Raw genomic sequence first — 17,125 nt, 5'->3', positions numbered from 1 at the left:
TGACACCAGTGTTTTGCTTTTAATCAGTCCTCCTTTTACCCACCCTTATTTTACTTTCCTTCCCAACCCCTCCCTTCTTGTTCCCTTCTTCTTTCTCTTTAATATCTATTAATTGCCACCCCCCAACCATTCTCTCCCTTTTAATACTCCTCAACCCTCACCCCCCTCGTCTTTATTCCCTTTCAACTTCTCTGTAGGATAAGATAGAATTCTATACCCCAATTATTGTGGCTGTTCTTCCCTCCCAGAACTGATTCCACTAAGAGTAAAGTTTAAGTATTTCCTGCCACCACTCTCTTCTTCCCCTTCCTATAATACCATTCTTCTCCCTCCCTTGCTTATTTTACATCTTCTTTTGAATTTCTCTTAGTACTATCTTCTTTTTTGTTTCTGCTTTCATATTTTTTATCAGGTTAAGCTGTTTATTACCACAACCTCTGCCTAGGAATATTTCTTCTATCTACTATGATAATGAAAACAATTTTAAGAATTACAGATATCCTTTTGCCATAGAGGAATGTAATCAATTTGATCTTATTGAAGCCCTTAAACCCCCCCCCCCCTTTTTATGGTTTGGTTCTATTGAATTTTGTATCTGGACATCAAATTTTCCATTTAGTTCTGTTCTTTAGGAATGTTTGGAAGTCTTCTATTTTATTAAATGCCCATACTTTCACCTAAAAGTATTTAGTCAGTTTTGATGGGTAGGTGATTCTTGGTTGTAGACCCAATTCTCTTGCTTTCCTGATTATTATATCCCAAGCTTTGTGGTCATTTAGTGTGGAAGTTGCCAGATCTTGTGTAATACTGGCTGGAGCTTCTTTATATCTGAATTGTCTCTTTCTGGCTGTTTGCAGTATTTTCTCCTTAGCCTGGAAACTCTTGAATTAGGCTATAACATTCTTGGGAGTTGTCTTTTGGGGATTTAATGTTGGGGATGATCTGTGGATTCTTTCAAAGTCTATTTTGCCCTCTTATTCAAGAATATCAGGATAGTTTTCTTGGATAATTTCTTGTAATATGATGTCAAGGCTTTTGTTTGTTGTTGTTGTTCTGTGCATTCATGTAGTTGAATAATTCTCAAATTGTCTCTCCTAGATCTGTTTTTCGGGTCGGTTGTCTTTTCAGTGAGATATTTCACATTTCCTTCTATTTTGTCATTCTTTTGATTTTGCTTTATTAATTCTTGCTTTATTGTGAGATCATTAGCTTCTACTTGTCCAGTTCTAGTCTTTAAAGACTGATTTTCAGGCATGATCTTTTAATTTTTCCTTTTCAGTTTTGTCTATCCTGCTTTTCATGACTTCCAGCAGGACAATTCTGCCTCTAATTTGCTTATTACTTCATTTGATTTTTGAGCTTCTTTTTCCATATGGGCAATTTTGTCTTCTAAGCTGTTATTTTCTTTTCATATTACTTTCATTTCTTTTTCTCATTTTTCTTCTATCTTTCTTACTTGGTTCTTGAACTCCTTTTTGATTTCCTCCAGGTCTTGTAACCAGTTTCCATTTTGGGGGGAATGTTTGGATGTGTTTGCTTGTTTCTCATTCTACACTGTTGCTTCTGTATTTTGCTCTTCTTCTCCATAGAAATTCTCCAGGGTCAATCTTGCTTTTGCTTATTCCTTTTGCCACTAGAAGATTGAGATTTATGTATGTTGGTGGTCATTGATTTTTTAGCTTCTGTCTTGAAGGGCTTCCTTTTCCTGTCAGAAGCCTGAGTGAGGTCAGGTAGATCTGTAATGTCCTTTGTGTGGTCTTCTTCCACTGCTGCTGCTGTTCTTCCTGCTCCTGCTGCAACTTTGAGCCCCACCTCTGATGACTGGTATTTTCAAGGTTGGGTCTATAGTGTAGCACACTGTACTGTGTTTTGCCCTAAGGCTATCTTCTTCAGCTGCTGCTGAATGGGGGGGAGCTCCCTGCTATCCTGAGTCTCACTGCCCAGGTCTGGCACAGCCCTCAGGGGTAAGTTTGCGGTACTTTCAGCTAGCTCCCAAGAATATGGAAACTTCCCAGCCCTAGTTCTCACTGTCAAGGAGGTGGGGGTAGGGGTAGTCCTTTGTGCAGTTTTGCCCTCTTATAGCATGGGAATCACCTCTCACAGCCTACCTTTCACACTTCTTCCATTGGAAGAGCCCCTTTACTTGTCCTGTTTTGATCTTGTCCTTTTGAGACTCTTTGTAATGATCAGTTTGGAAGAAATTCCTAAGAGGCTCCAAATTTTTCCTGCTACTAAACCACCATCTTGGCTCTGCCTCACTCCCTAGGTTTTTTTAAAAAAGAAATGTGTTCTCTGAAACAGAGAATCAAATCTTTGAAATATTGTCAAAAGCTGTTTACTGAGCTCCAAAGTGGCAAGTTTTCTTTTTCAATGTTAGACTTGTGTTGATATTTGACATAATGCAATGAATTTTTGTTGAAATCACTTTCTGGTTTTGTTTATGTTATCTGTTTATATATTTAAAACTGACAAGCTTTTCATTCACAAATATAATATGAAAGTACATTAAAAAATTTAATAGATACTTTAAAAAGCCAAGCTGTAATAGATATGGTTTTACAAAATAGTCTTTCTTTGCTGTTTGTGGAAGTATGCATGTTGGCTAATATTTAACTTGATAATTTTTTAATGAAAATTTTAAAATTTTGAGGAGAGGAATAGCAGGTAGAATAAAAGAAATTATAGTCTTGTTTATGTCTTCATCATGCCATATCTAGAGTATATTGTTCAGTTTTAGATTCCATGTTTTTGGAAAGAAATCAATAAGCTGAAGAACATCCTGACAAGGCAACTAGTATGGTGATGGGGTTTGTGATTATGCTTCAGGAGAGTCAATTGAAGGCTGTGGGAAAGTTTATCTTGGAAAAGAACCTAGGTGACATTTCAGACTTAGCTACCTTCAGTTATTTAAAGGGCTGTCAAGTGGAGGAGAGATCATACTCATTTTAATCCAGTGAGCAGAAATATGAGACGTGTACAAGTTGTAGGCACAAAGATTGAGTCTTGATCTAGAGTAAGCTCTTTCATATAGATGAATGCCTCAGTGGAAGCCAACTACAAGACTGTGCCAACAGAAAGGAGCAGAAAAATTATGGATAAATCTCACATCTGGTTAGGTGCAAAAAGAAGCATTCAAATGAACAATAACCCAAAATATCTCTGTTTTCTGGTTTATGACCTGCCCATTATGATTGTCTCTGTTTCCATCTGTCTACCCATGTATATTTTTTATCTGGGCATTTCTCCTTCTGTCTCTCTGTTTCTTGGAGTGTTTGTCTTTCTCCCTTATCTACTTATATGTACCTAAGTATAGTTTTCTTTTCCTGCATCTGTAAATTTCTTTTTCTCTCGTAGATTTGTGGCTAAGCCTTGATTTTAAGCATTGAAAATTGAGAGACTCACCAAAGAAGAGATATGAAAATGCATCTCCCTTTCTCTATATTTATTACGCCAACCTATATTGAAACAACAATGCAGAAAGTCATGATGGGGATAGGATGCCTGTATATTTGAAGATGTACATGATAAAAAATTAAATTTAAAATTTTGAAATGAAACAAAATAGCTCCTATTTAAAAGTGCTGTGCCTTTGAACAATAATAGTGATTGTCTTCTCATTAGAAATCTTCAAGCAAAGACTAAATAATCTGATTTTGAAAATGTATAGTGTATTCCTTTTTAGGTGTAGTTTGGACTAGGTGATTTCTGAGTTCTTTTCCAGTTGTAAGAGTCTGTAAACCTTAGAACTCAATTAAAAAACCATTTATTAAACACTTTCTCTGTGCAGAGAAACTCTTTGTTCGGTATTAAGAAATGATCCTAACTCTATCCAAATGCTTTAGGTACCATGGGAATATCTCACCAATTTTTAGAGTTACCTTGCTGTATATTAATGGGAATCATTGATAGGAAGAGAACTTCTCCTAAGCTTTCTCAAAGCTATTAGTCATATTATATCTTAAAACCTAATAGATGAGATTTCACTCAAAATCTTCATCTTCAGTAGTACTATTTGCTGGAAATTTAACTCTGTGTCAACCTAAAAAAAAATCTAGGAATATAAGATGGCTTCCCATTGGCTACTGAAAGTGGCCTACTGAGGCACAGGGCAATCATGTGAATTATGAATAACAATTCTTACTATTAACAGAAAATTGTTTTATAATGTTTTGGGATTAGGTAGATTTGATGCAATGATTATTTGATCATTGTTCACTGATAGAAGGTAAATTTTCATTGATGTACAGCATAAAGCCTATGTGACCTTGGTTGCATTATTTGATTTCAAATTACTTAATCAAACCTATGCTTGCACATTCTACTGTATGGGAGTAGTGTCTACTTTAAAAAAAAACAAACAGTGGTATATGTTTCTTATACCAACATGTTGGCATGTGTTTTATTTGCCAAACAAAATCTTGTTTAGAAGTACATTAACTTATTGACATTGTGACTATTTTGAATTATCAATTGCATGGTAGTGTGAGACAGGACAGAACAAACTAACAGACTAAGATGTTTGTCTCTGACTTTGAGGATTAAACACAACAAGATGCTTGCTATAATGAAGACTTTTTCTCTTTGTATATTCAACTTATCCACATCTTGAAAGGCTATTAATGAGATGGCATTCATGTTGGGATATAACAGGATTTTGATAGATGTAGAGGTATTAAATGGGGACAGCTTTCCAAGTAGAGGGAATAGCTGATGGTATAGGTTAATGACATAAAAAATGGAAAGAACATCAACCCCAAGATAGTTGATGTTGCAAAATTACAGTAAACAAATATATGGCCCCAAAGCAGAGATATGAGAAGACATCTTCCCTCTTTCAGAGATGGGAGGTTTATGGGTGTGGAGCATTTCATATATTGTTAGATTGTTGTTGTTGTTTGATGTAGTGACTGTTTCTTCTGATTTTTTTTCTTTTTTCCTTTAAAAAAATTCTTTGTTATATGGGATCATTCTCTGGCAAGGATGTAGAGGGGGAATTTAAGTGATGTGAAAACAAAATACATGAATAAAAATATATTTTAAGAATATAAATGTATAGATGAGAAAGCATAGGGTATATTTGTAAAATGTTAAGTAGTCCATTTTGGCAGAACATTGGGAATAGTTCGAGAAAAGTGGCAGATCAGTATCATACTTGAATATCAGACTAAGGAGTTCTGAAGACTTAAATGTGTTGGGAATTTCTTGACCTATTTGAGTTTTTTTGGCAAAGGAGTTCCCTCAAACTAGTTGCCTCTTGTTGCTCAGTCTTACTGTCAGGACTTCTCATTTGTGCTGTCTATTTATGAATATTTTTTATCTATTGCTTAAGATATCTTCCTTATTTTTTAAAATGTCTGCCTCTCTGTACTCCATTTATACCTGGCTAAAACCTTGGATTTGGACATTAGAGAAGGAGCTATTATGCTATTTTGCTCACAGGCACAGAATAAATACTACTCAGACACTGTTAGTTTTTTAATCTATCCCTAGCCTTCACTCCCCCCCCCCCCCATACCTACCCCTTTTTTTTGTTCCTCCTTCACTACCTTTGCTATCTGACACCTCTGGCCTAATGCTGATATCTGTTATTTGTCAGTACTCCATTCCCTATTTGTGTATCAAAGAGGAAGTAGTAGGATAGGTGTGAGAAGAGCTTGCCTTCCTGGTCCCTGCTCTTCCAGTGAACAGAAGTCAGAGTCTCTCTGTATCCCAGTTTCCTTATTTGTAGAGGATGTGGATTATGTCTGTTAGGTCTTGTTCTGAAATTCCAAATCTAAAATTTTTATTATCATTGTTTAAAACTTTCCAAGTAGTATTATCTGTTAGAAATTCATTTCTTAGTCCTACATATAGGATTTCACATTCAAGCTCACTAAGATTCTGATCCTAGCTAAAAGAACAATTCTGTTCCTCCCTCCCCCCCAAATTCTTCCTAATAATGGCCAATGTTTTGTTGGCCATATTGGCAATTGAACTAGTCTCTTAAAAACAAAACAAAACTTTATGGCCTGTTTTAAAATTGATACCAACGATCTGCTCCAAGGCAGAAAAGCAAGTAAGGGCTAGGCACTTAGGGTCAAGCGATTTGCCAAAGTCCACACAGCTGGGGAGTAAGTGTCTGGGGTCACATTTCAACTCAGGACCTTTCATCTCCGGGCATAGGTCTATCTGCTGAGCTATCTAGCTGCCCCTGCACCAATCTCTTTAGAGAATAATTTACAACAATTCCTAATCCCCTTTTCTGGATTACAATTGATAGTTCAGAGACTAGAGAGGTGTAATTTGGATCATTATTCATTTAGATGTGTCTCTTTCCATTTGACCAGATTGAGACTTATTCACAATTTTTCTGACCCTCTGTATTGGCACACTGCCTTATAGTTGATTTCTATTTGTGTATTCATCTATATGAAAGAGATTTCTCTTGTATGCGGTACCCTTGAGCCATAATTATTCCCTTTATGCCCTCTTTTTAATAGCTGGCTCTGGACCTGAAAAGGACCTCAGATGTCTTGCAGTTCACCCACATCTTGAGTAGTGTATCTCCAATAAATGATCATTCTTTCCTTAAAAAGAGATGGTACTTCCATAGTCTAAATCCCTTATTTGTATATGAGAAAATCTAGGCCCAGAGAAATTAGATTTGGATAAGTAGCCTGTTCCGAATCCCATTTAACACTTTACCTCTAAATTGTTCAATCCAGTTTTCTCTGAGAGGGTTAATAATCTTAATTTGGTGACAATCTGTATAGACACTAAATATGAGACACTATATATAGACTTAAATATAGCTACTATAAGTGAATGTACTATAGGGCTGGATAGTTATCTTTTCTGTGAAAAATTTAAGGTTTCTCTGTTGTCATTTTTTTTAAAAACACACAAGTGTTCTTGATCTTGTCCCAGGGTGAGGTGAATTTTCCTAGATAGCTACTTGTGCTTCCAAAAATTGTCAAAGAGGAAAGCCTTCGGTTTCTTCAGTGTTTTAGAAGAAAATGGAAACCATCCTAACTAAGGTATGATTCAAATTTGAGTAATTGTACCTTGCCTTACTGTAGTGTCAGTGAAGATTTAGGGGCATCAGGATTTGAAAACAAACTCCATAGTGTGAGTAGGACTTAACTGAGAGCATAAATTTACTGTTTTTGAGCACCATTCTTTTGATTTATTTTTGACACTCAGCTCTGAAATTTTAAGTCATTCAGGAAAATTCCACTAATCACGTGGACATTTGTGTAATGACATTCTAAAGCTGACAGCTCGTTTTCAGGATCTGTCCTCCTTTGTTCCTGGCTTGTCACATTAAGGCATAACAGAAGAAAATAGAGAGAACTGATTGGATGTGTTACCTCTGCAGATGATTAATGTGGCTGCTTTCTCTGGGCCGGAGAGCACGTTCTCAGTTGTATGCAGACTGCTCTGATTCTGGGAGGAGAGCAGAGCCCAGGGGAGGGAGGCAGGCCCAGTAGCCCCAGAACAGTGGGGCCTGGGCTCACCATTGCATTACAGTGAGTACAGCTGGCCTGGTGAGGATGGTGGCTGAGTGAGTGCCTAACGGGATGCAGGGGGCCATGGAGGTGCAGCCGGATGGTCAGTGAGGACCCACAGCTTTCATGGTGAGCAGAGCCACCAGCACAATGCCTTTGGGTGTGGGTGTGCAGCAGCAGGTTCCTGCCTGGGGCCACCTGCACAGGGCATCGGCATCCATACTCATTTGCTTACCTGGGAGGCCGGCTGCAGCGTCCTTTGTGCAGAGCCAGAGGACATTTTCTCTTTGTACCCAGCTGGGCTATTCACTGATCTGTCTGCTATGGATGGAAGCATTCCATCTGGACAGAAACCAGAGGCTGTTTGATCAGAACTTTATTATTTTATACACCTTAAATAGGGTCTGATTTCTGTTAACCCATACTTACAATAGAAATTTTTTAGAGACTTGGTACACTTTGCCATGTGCCTCCCTCATATCTTAGATGACATTTAAAAAAACTAACCCAAAGCTTGCATGTGTAAAGAACTGAAAATTGTGGGGTTTTTAATTTCATATTTAAAAATAAGGAACAGAGTCCATTTAATTGGTACTACGAGTTTTATCTCTAAAAGTATTTTTATGTTACTTTAAATATAAAATATTTTCACTTCTAATTGGGTCATTTGTGTAATTGAGAAGTCTCATAAGGCTTAGATCTCATTTGTATTATATAGGTAGAGCTGGCTTTATAGTTGTACGATTACATTGTCAAAGTGTTTGTATTCTTGTATTTTTCCTCATGGCTTTAGGCAAGATAAAGTAGTTGGCTGACTTGTCATGGAAACTCAGGATTTATTTAGAAAATTAAAACTGTAAAAAAAAAAAGATTGATGCAATGAGTGTCATGCAGTGTCCAAAGTTTAGTATATTCTTGTATTCTTAAATAGTATGCTCTTTGTTTTGTATGAGGTTGCTCCTTGAAAGAAGAGATTGTTTCATTCTTTGTATCTGTGCCCAGCACAATGCCTGTCACATAGTAGGCACTTAATGGATGCTTCTTAGTTTGATTGCATGATTAAAAAAGGTATTTTGTGAGAATTTCTCAAAAATTCTCTTCCCCTTCTCTTCCTCTCTTATTTCTTCCAGCCTTCATATACCCTTTTGGAAATTTTCATTGCTATATAAACACTGGCTGTTTATAGTCATATGAACATGTTTAAAAAATTCTTTGAGCTTGAGCCACTTAACATGGGGCCACTCCCATGTTCTGGTGCTTGCTGCTTATTGTAAAATGAATCCTCAGTAATAATTCCAATTGTCTTTTGAAATAGTCATTCATTAGGATCCTGTAGGCTTTTTTGACCAATAAAATAGAGAGAAAGAAGACCATAGATTCTGAAAGCATTTGAGTTAAATAAATGTGATTATTTTTTAGTAAATGTCAAAATGTTGAACTAAAAAGTGGGCTTTGTTAAAGTGAAACATTTTGAAAAAATAATTCCTTAATATCGGATGACAAAAAGCTTCCTTCAGCACTCAAGTTCCAGGGTCAGTGACTTTTTCCAACTGAATCTTTTAATAGCTACCAGGTGTGCTTCCCTATATTTTAGTACAATTTATTCCAAAGACATTTTTAAACCTTATTAAGGTATTTTAAAAGTTTTTTTTTAATATTGTGGATGATTTAGCTAAGAATAAACATTAATATAACTTTAGATGCCATAGGTACTAATTAATGTCTTTCTTCTTGTTTCCTAAAACAGATTCTTGCAAAACCAATGGTTTAAAAAGGAAGATAAAATTAATATGATTAAAATAATCAGATTTTTAGTGTTCTTTCCATGTATCACAGTTGGAACTTGATTATTACCAGTATAATTTTCTTTTCTCTAGCATAGTCTTCTTTCCCATTTTCCTGTTTACCGCTTGCTACCCTTTGGACAACATAATTTTTATCTTCTATTCATTAATTTAGGTATTAAGTTAGGGGCATAAGGTACTTTTGTTCTTATTCTTAATGCTCTACTGCTAATAAATCATAAGATCCTTGCTCTTATATGCTTACATTCTAGAACAGCATGATACACTCCATGTAGTGTTGGTATCCTGGTCCAATATATTAGATCATAGGATATAGATGGAAAATAACCTAGAAATAATCAAGTCACATTGTACAGAAAAGGAATGGAGGCCTAGAGTTTTTATATTGGTGATAAATAGCAAATTCTGTCCTTTGAGCCTCAAATCTAGTCAGTATTCTTTTGGCCACCCCATTCTGCCTTGAAATGTATTTTCCTGAATTTGATAAGTTTCTTTTCTGTTGAACAAAGTAGTCTAGAATAAAAATGCTTTCTGACTGTTAGCATTATTTTTACTTTTAAACATTGGGAAGTATTACATACTTTTTTCAGATTGTTTTTCCTGTGAATACTTCCATGCACTCACTTTCCTTGTTCTTACCTACATTATCTTCCTTTCTACTCTACTTGTCTAAATCCTGTTCATCCTTCTAGACCTAGCACTAGTTACAGCATCTTTCTCTCTTTTCTGAACTTTTGTAGCACTTAGAGAATGAACCATTTTATTTAACATGCTTTATGTTGTCATCTTCCTTTTAATGTATTATTAGCCCTATCTTTTCAGATATGTTGTGAACTCAAGGACAAAGACTGTCTTTTCATTTTTCACAGTTAACACTCAGTTTCTTGTTTGTTGACCTAATAAACAATGTGATAGGCATTTTGTTGATACAGAGGCAGAAAGTCAGATTTGCTATTTGTAATATAGATAATGTACAGCTGGAGTGAATTACAAGTAATCAGTGTCTGGTTATATAGATGGTTGATAATTAGTAGCAACAATTCCATTTCAGACTTTAGTTTCAGGCTTATCAAATTGACTTGATGATACCCTTAATTATTTATGACAAAAGCAAATTTTGAGCACAGTCCATATTAGCATAAAATAGCATATACACAGCATTAGGAATTAACTTGTTTTCATTAAAATGTATTAGAATAATCTCAGGTACACATTAAAGGTCTCTTTACTTGTGTTTAAAAAACCATATTAAATTGAATGGTGTAACATTTGTATTTGATCTTGTATCTTTAGGAACCTTTAAGAACTTGTATGTTTAAAGGTTTGCCACAAGTGTTGTTAAATTACTAATAATTCTATACAAATTGTACCACTGTGTTTAAGAAATGTGAATAATTAAAAAAAAAAAACAACCACCTTTACTTGGCCTAACATAGCATCCAGCTACTGTCTCATTTCTTTTTCTCTTTACTACCACAGTCTTAGTAAAAAGTAGCCTTTTCCCAGTGTTTCCACTATTTAACCATCTATTCAGGCTTTAATTCTTTGCAACATACCTTCTTTGCCTAACTTAATCTTGATTTTGTTTTCCTGCTACTTGAGGAAATTGTCATTATGGAAAATGAGTAGGAATTCAAAAAATGAGGGAAATGGTAGGCATTCTGTAGTTATGGAATAGTGTGAATGAAGGTACTAAAATAAGACAGCTTACCTAACCTCAGGAGTTCATATTCTAAAAAAACAAACAAAAAAGCTATATCAAACCTTTCTTTGATCTTGCTGCTCTCTTAAGTCATTCTTTTCCTTTCTTTTTTAAGCTTCAATGCTAATTTCTAGAAGAGCAATACCTAATTGCTATCTCCACTTGCAATTTAGCTTCTGTTCATCAGTGTACTCAAACTGTTCTCTTTAAAGTCATAAATGATTTCTGAGCTGTCAGACCCAAGGTCTTCATCTCAAGCCTAATTCTTCTTGTCATTTGATGTGGCTGACCATCTCCTTTTCCTTCACATTGTGTCTTCCCTTGGCTTCAATAACACTGCCCCTTCCTGGGTCTCTAGAAGGGAACTTGGAAATCATCTGATCAGCTGCCCCTAATCAGTCCTGACTAACCTCTTGCCTGGATTCTTCCTCCTTTTCCTATCCCCTAAATGTGAATAATCTCCAAGAGTGTTGTCAGCCCTTTTCTGTTCCCATCCTACGTTTTGCAGTCTCAGCTATTACTGAAGTTTGTGCTATCATCTTTTTGTAGAAGGCTACTTCTGAGCTGTAGAACTTTGTCGTCATTTAAACAGGCTATTTTCACTTGGATTGCACCAATACCTTAAGTATCCCAAGCCCAGCTCATTGTGTTGAATTTTTCATTTTTCATTTTTTATTTTTTTATTGATTAAGAAAAAAATTTCCATGTTACATGATTCATGTTCTTTCCCTCCCCCCCTTCCATAGCCAATTTTGCCACATCTCCTCTAACATTTATTACTTTCCTTTGCTGTCATGTTAGCCAATATGCTAGGTGTTAAGTGGTACCTCAGAGTTGTTTTGATTTGCATTTCTCTAATTATAAGAGATTTAGAATAATTTTTCATGTGCTTATTGATAGTTTTGATTTCTTTATCTAAAAATTGCCTATTTATGTCCCTTTCCCATTTATCAATTGGGGAATGGCTTGATTTTTTTGTACAATTGATTTAGTTCCTTATATATTTGAGTAATTAAACCTTTGTCAGAGGTTTCTTGAATTTTTTAAACTTTTCCTTCTGCAGATTTATGTTAGTGATACCATCATTCATCTAGTCTCTAGGTGATATCTTTGACTTTTTGCTCCTTCATTTCCTAGCATTCAGTGAATTGGCTTTTCATTTCCTTTTGTAGTGTCTTCCATACATGTCCTTGGATTGCTATTCCCACTAATGCTTCATTATTACCTGCAAATATTATTGCTATAGGCAAGCTCCAAAAAGGTCTTAAGTCTCCCATTTTTCCTCCTATCCATCATGAACAATTCTGCAGTGATCTTCCTTATACATAGAATGAATCATGTCACTCTTCTTCTCAGAATCCTTCACTAGTTTCCTGTTACATATTTAATAAAGTTGAATTTTTAGTCTGATATTCAAATTCCTCTACAACCTTACATTTCTGTTACAACTACATATATACATTTTACATTGATATAATGTTTAATTTTCTGATTAAAAACCATTTTCTGATGTTTTGTGATTCCTGTTCTTTCTGCCTCCTTCTCCTTCCCCTCCCCAAGATGGCAGGTAATATGATTGTTAAGAGAGTTTTTTATTAATTTCTCCTTCTTTATATTTAAGAGGAAAAGGAGCAATAATATTTTTCAGTAAGAGACCCCCTGCTGTGCCACTTATCAGTTAGTGACAGTTAGAAGGGTATGCCCAAGGAGAGTTAGTCAGTTGGAGAGAGTTGCAAAAGATTTTTTTTTCCTCTGAGTCTCTTGGGGAGAGGTGCTACTAGGACTCTCTCTCTGATTGGAGACTGAGAACAGAATTAAGGCCTTGATAGCCTTATTGATTATTAATAACCTGGGTAGATAAGGTAGATAGTGATTGTATTATTAGATAGTGAGAGTAGGAGCAGAAGATACTGCCTTCTAAGGCAGATAGATTTAGGGTTTTTTATACAAATTTAGTTAGGATTGGTATCTGGGATATAGTTATAAGCTAAGATTACTTCCATTTTTCTCCTTCCTATTTCCTATTGTTACAAGGGAATCACTTTAAAAGACTGATATATATTAATTTAAGGTCGCCAAGGAATCAGCTATGTAATTCCTAAATGAAAAACTCAAGTCAGCCGTCAGCCTTTTTTGGAGTTTAATTACAATAGGAGCAAGAAAGGAATTAGAGATATATATAGAGAGAGAAAGGGGAGAGAAGGGAATAGGGCTTAAATACCCCTTCTGTTTAGGCTGGGCCAAATGGCCCAAGCCCTTAGATAGCTGGGGCAAAGAAAAGAGATCAGTCCCTATTACTCACGTGTCCAAAAAATGGAGAAACAGTCTCAGAGGCCCCCACCTTCAGCTTCCTTCAGAGCAAGCTTCCTCAGAGCCCAGGAACCACACCGACCAAAAAACTCAACCACCCCTCGAGTCTCCAGACCCTCCTATCTTTAAGGAAACCATCCAAGTTGCCTCCCCTCAGTCCTCACATCTACCAATCACTCTTCATCAATTTCCCTGTCAATGGAGGCTCTCGCTTAACCCAGGACCGCCCAGAGGTTTCTGGCTTTTGCACATGTCTGTTGAAGGTCATATTTTTCAAATGATTAAATCTTTACTCTTTTGTTACAGCCCTTTCTAAATCCTGTTAACTTGAGTATGGTAGAGATTGGAATAATTAAATTTTGATCTAGGCTGCAGCCCTTACTCAATCCTATTAGGACTGAATAGGGTGGAGATTTATTCCAAGTATCTCCATTGTATCAATTCTAAAATCAATCAAGACTCAAAGAAATTCCTGTTCTATGCTTAAGCATAGATCAAAGTCCTTTCCATTGTTCAGCAAAGGGTTTCTGTCCTAAAGTAATCTTAAGAAGGGAAGAGAAGGAACCTCCCATGCCAATGGAGTTCCCATTCCAATAGACTATCAGTAAGAAATTTTCCAAGTATGAAATATCCCAATGGTGAAATTTTCAACAATTATAAGTCTAAGGAAATTTGAGGTTTACACTATCTGTATTTCCTAATAATAAACTAAGAGTTTTGCATTTAATAAACTGCTCACTGACTTTTGTTCAAACTCCTATGCCCAAAATTTAGCCCTTCATAGCCTGGTGAGCCATTCAGGAATATGATTAATCTATTGATCTTCTGTTCTTTCCAATATTAGGAAAAGGATAGGAGTGTAACGTTATGTTGCTTGATATCATGGTATGGATAGTGAAGGAGGTAGTACCTTTTTGCCTCAGATAACTCCCAGAGCCTGGGACTTTCACTGAGATTTTATATCTCACAGTTTTGGATTATTTCCAGTTAATACTGTTTATGGGATTGTATCAAGTATTTAGTTTAATCCTTACTAAGAAAAGGAAACAATTGCAATTAAGATTAATGGAGACTATAGTTGTATAGCTCGAGGATTGCATCTCACTATTGCCCACCAAATTGAAACTAAATTGAAACTATCTCCAAAGTTGAAGATAGTATCTCTCAAAAGGCTAAAACTATAATGCAACAAAATGAAACTATCTCTTAAGTTGCTCAAATTGAAGATAGTATCTCTCAAATCACTAAAATCATAATGCATCAAAATGTAACTATCTCCAAACAGAATAAAATTTCTCTCAGTTTACTAAAACTGCTTCTCCTACCATTTCTAATTTTCCCACCAAAGCACCTGAAATTAAAAGCCAAAAGAAAGAAGATACTAACCCTAGTCTATTCCCTTTAAGAGAAGTACCAACCCTTAATCTTAAGAAGAACAAGTTAGTAACTATTAGGCATTGCAAACCATTTACCATTCAGGATATGGAGGCATTTAAGTGCAACATTCCTTCTTTTGAAGAGGAGCCTATAGCTGTGATAAAAAAGCTAGAGAAAATATGCAGGCAATTTGATCCAACCTGGATTGATTTTGAATATCTTCTAGATGAGTTACTAAAAGGGAAAAGGATAAAATTATCAAGCTTACCAGTGAGGAGGGGGGTTGTAGTTCACTGGCCTGAGAATGACCCTCATTGTGACTTTAATGATGAAATGAGCTATGCAAGATTGTGCCAAGCTAGGGAGGCAGTTCTCAATGCAACAAGAAATAGACCTGGTACCTGGACAAAATTTGAAAGTTTAAGCAGGAAATTGGAGAAAATCCTTCACAGTTCATGGAAAAACTTATAGAATTGGGAGGAAGATACCTAGTCATTGACACTGATATATTGATATAAGTATACATGTTCTAGCATACAATTCATACAATGAACAATTCCATGTTCATCCTGTTATGAAAGAAGATATATGTTGCTTTTACTAGAGAAAAATTCATGGAGGAAATAAAGTGAGAAATGGTATCCTTCAATCTGTATTTGGACTCCCATCAGTTCCCTGTATGGCACAACCCTTTATTGTTAGTCTTATTTTATGTTACTTCCATCCATTTGTGTTATGCTGTAGTCAAACTAGACTGTTTGCAGTTCTTTATATAAGTTCTCTTCTTTATACTTAGAATCTCCTTTATTCTCCTTTCCCTTTCTTTTAGAGAGGTATTTCAATTGCACTGTAAGAATTTCTTTCATTTTTTATTTGTTAACAAAATCAGTGAATAAAAGTTATTATGCATATGCTATGTATCAGGCAATGTGTTAGATACTGGGGATACAAAGACATAAGTGAAATATAAAATAGCAAATGAATGAAATAGGCTCTGTCTTAAAGGAGCTTATATAATTGCACTAAGTAGTGACAGCATGTGAACGTTTAAAGAAATATAAAATAAATAAAAGCTTATAGGGGCAAAGAAGGCACTAACAGATGAAGGAGCTAGAAAGTCTTCATGTAGGAGGCAGAGAGAATAAAGCAAAAGTGGAAGAGCCAAGTTTCTGACTTGACATACTCCAGAGAGAAATGGACATGTTGACACATCTGAAAGCTTGAAAAAATCTGCCATTATTTTTGCTAGAGGGAGAATGAATTAATTCCCAAGAAATTTAATAAAGCCAGTACCATATCACAGAACCAGAAGAATAAAAATTTGGCCAGAGAGAGTTTGAAAGAGGTCAATTTGATCATTTTTCTCTTAAAAGGGATCACAAGAAGAAGTTAAAGTAGAGCTTCCAGGACAAACCTGCAAACTGGGTCAATGTCCCTGTGGGTGAAGGGAGTCTTGGGGATTATTTTCTTTAATCAGGATCCCCTTCCCACAATCAAGCAATTAACTGACAAAATTGAGGGATACTTTGCTAATCTCCTATGGGGAGTAGAAAAAAGCACAACAGATGGATTAAGATATTGCACAGTAGCCTGACACTGTTGACTGAGTGGGTAAAGAGCTAGAAGGAGCTGGGACTGGAAATATAAAAGGGAGCACCAAGGGCCATCTACAAAATGGGACAAGCCTCAAGGCAGGTTTAGATCTGATAGCTGGCCTCTTTAGATTCCATCAGGAACCTTAAGACCTGAGTGGATCAGTAGCTCTCATTCTCAAAAAACAAAGGCAGATATTTGCATTACAGTAATTGAGTTCATCTGTACCTGGCAGAGGCTATGTACCTTGGTACTAGATGCTCTGGTGGTGTATTGCCCATAATGGAGATCCCCACTGACCAATAGCATGCCACTTTGGGTAGGTTTAGAAGGGATTATATATCCTAATGTAAACCATAGTGACACTGCCTTACAGTACTACATTTACCTAGAATTTCAGGAATCAGTTGACTGGCACCTCTTCCTACTGTCTACCACTGATGACAATAAGGATTCCAGTGCCACAGACTACTCTGAGAAGTGTTCCACACTGTAGATCATGTCTATGCCCTTCATGCTGTACTTCACAACCATTTTCCCCTTGAATGGCTCCAGGCTGTTCTGAACTGGCTTCACTACTTTAAAGCTGTTATCTTCCCATTTTGTGGTTGTATTTGCCCCTAACTGCCTGACCTCTTCCCCTACCACCTAATGACATACTTATTAAATGTGTGTTAGATACCATGAGATTTTTTTTATAAGACCTTTGATTGCATCATGGTTGGGGGCTCCTGAAGAGGAGCCCCTTGGACCAGTGCAGGAGATCCTTAACTCTGCCACAAATCAGAATGCCTGGATTGAAATCCCAGTTCTGATATTTACTGCTTGGGTGACCTTGAGCAAGTCATCTT

At 36.1% G+C, this 17,125-nt stretch overlaps 1 protein-coding gene across 5 annotated transcripts in view; it reads left to right on the top strand.

Annotated features, from left to right (window-relative positions):
* Positions 1 to 17,125, top strand: part of TBC1D14 (TBC1 domain family member 14) — a 147,839-nt gene that overhangs the window by 67,002 nt on the left and 63,712 nt on the right. The window contains exon 1 of one of the 5 annotated variants that reach the window (XM_007496772.3): positions 7,231 to 7,616. The exons of the other annotated variants lie outside the window; for them this stretch is intronic. Within the exon in view, the coding sequence (XP_007496834.1) occupies positions 7,614 to 7,616 (3 nt within the window). The 5' untranslated portion in view covers positions 7,231 to 7,613. Of the gene's footprint in view, positions 1 to 7,230; positions 7,617 to 17,125 lie in introns of those variants that run through there. 5 annotated transcript variants of the gene reach the window in all.

The sequence above is a fragment of the Monodelphis domestica genome, chromosome 6 (genome assembly GCF_027887165.1).
Source record: "Monodelphis domestica isolate mMonDom1 chromosome 6, mMonDom1.pri, whole genome shotgun sequence".
Lineage (NCBI taxonomy): Eukaryota > Metazoa > Chordata > Mammalia > Didelphimorphia > Didelphidae > Monodelphis > Monodelphis domestica.
This window is presented reverse-complemented; position numbering and strand designations above follow the sequence as displayed.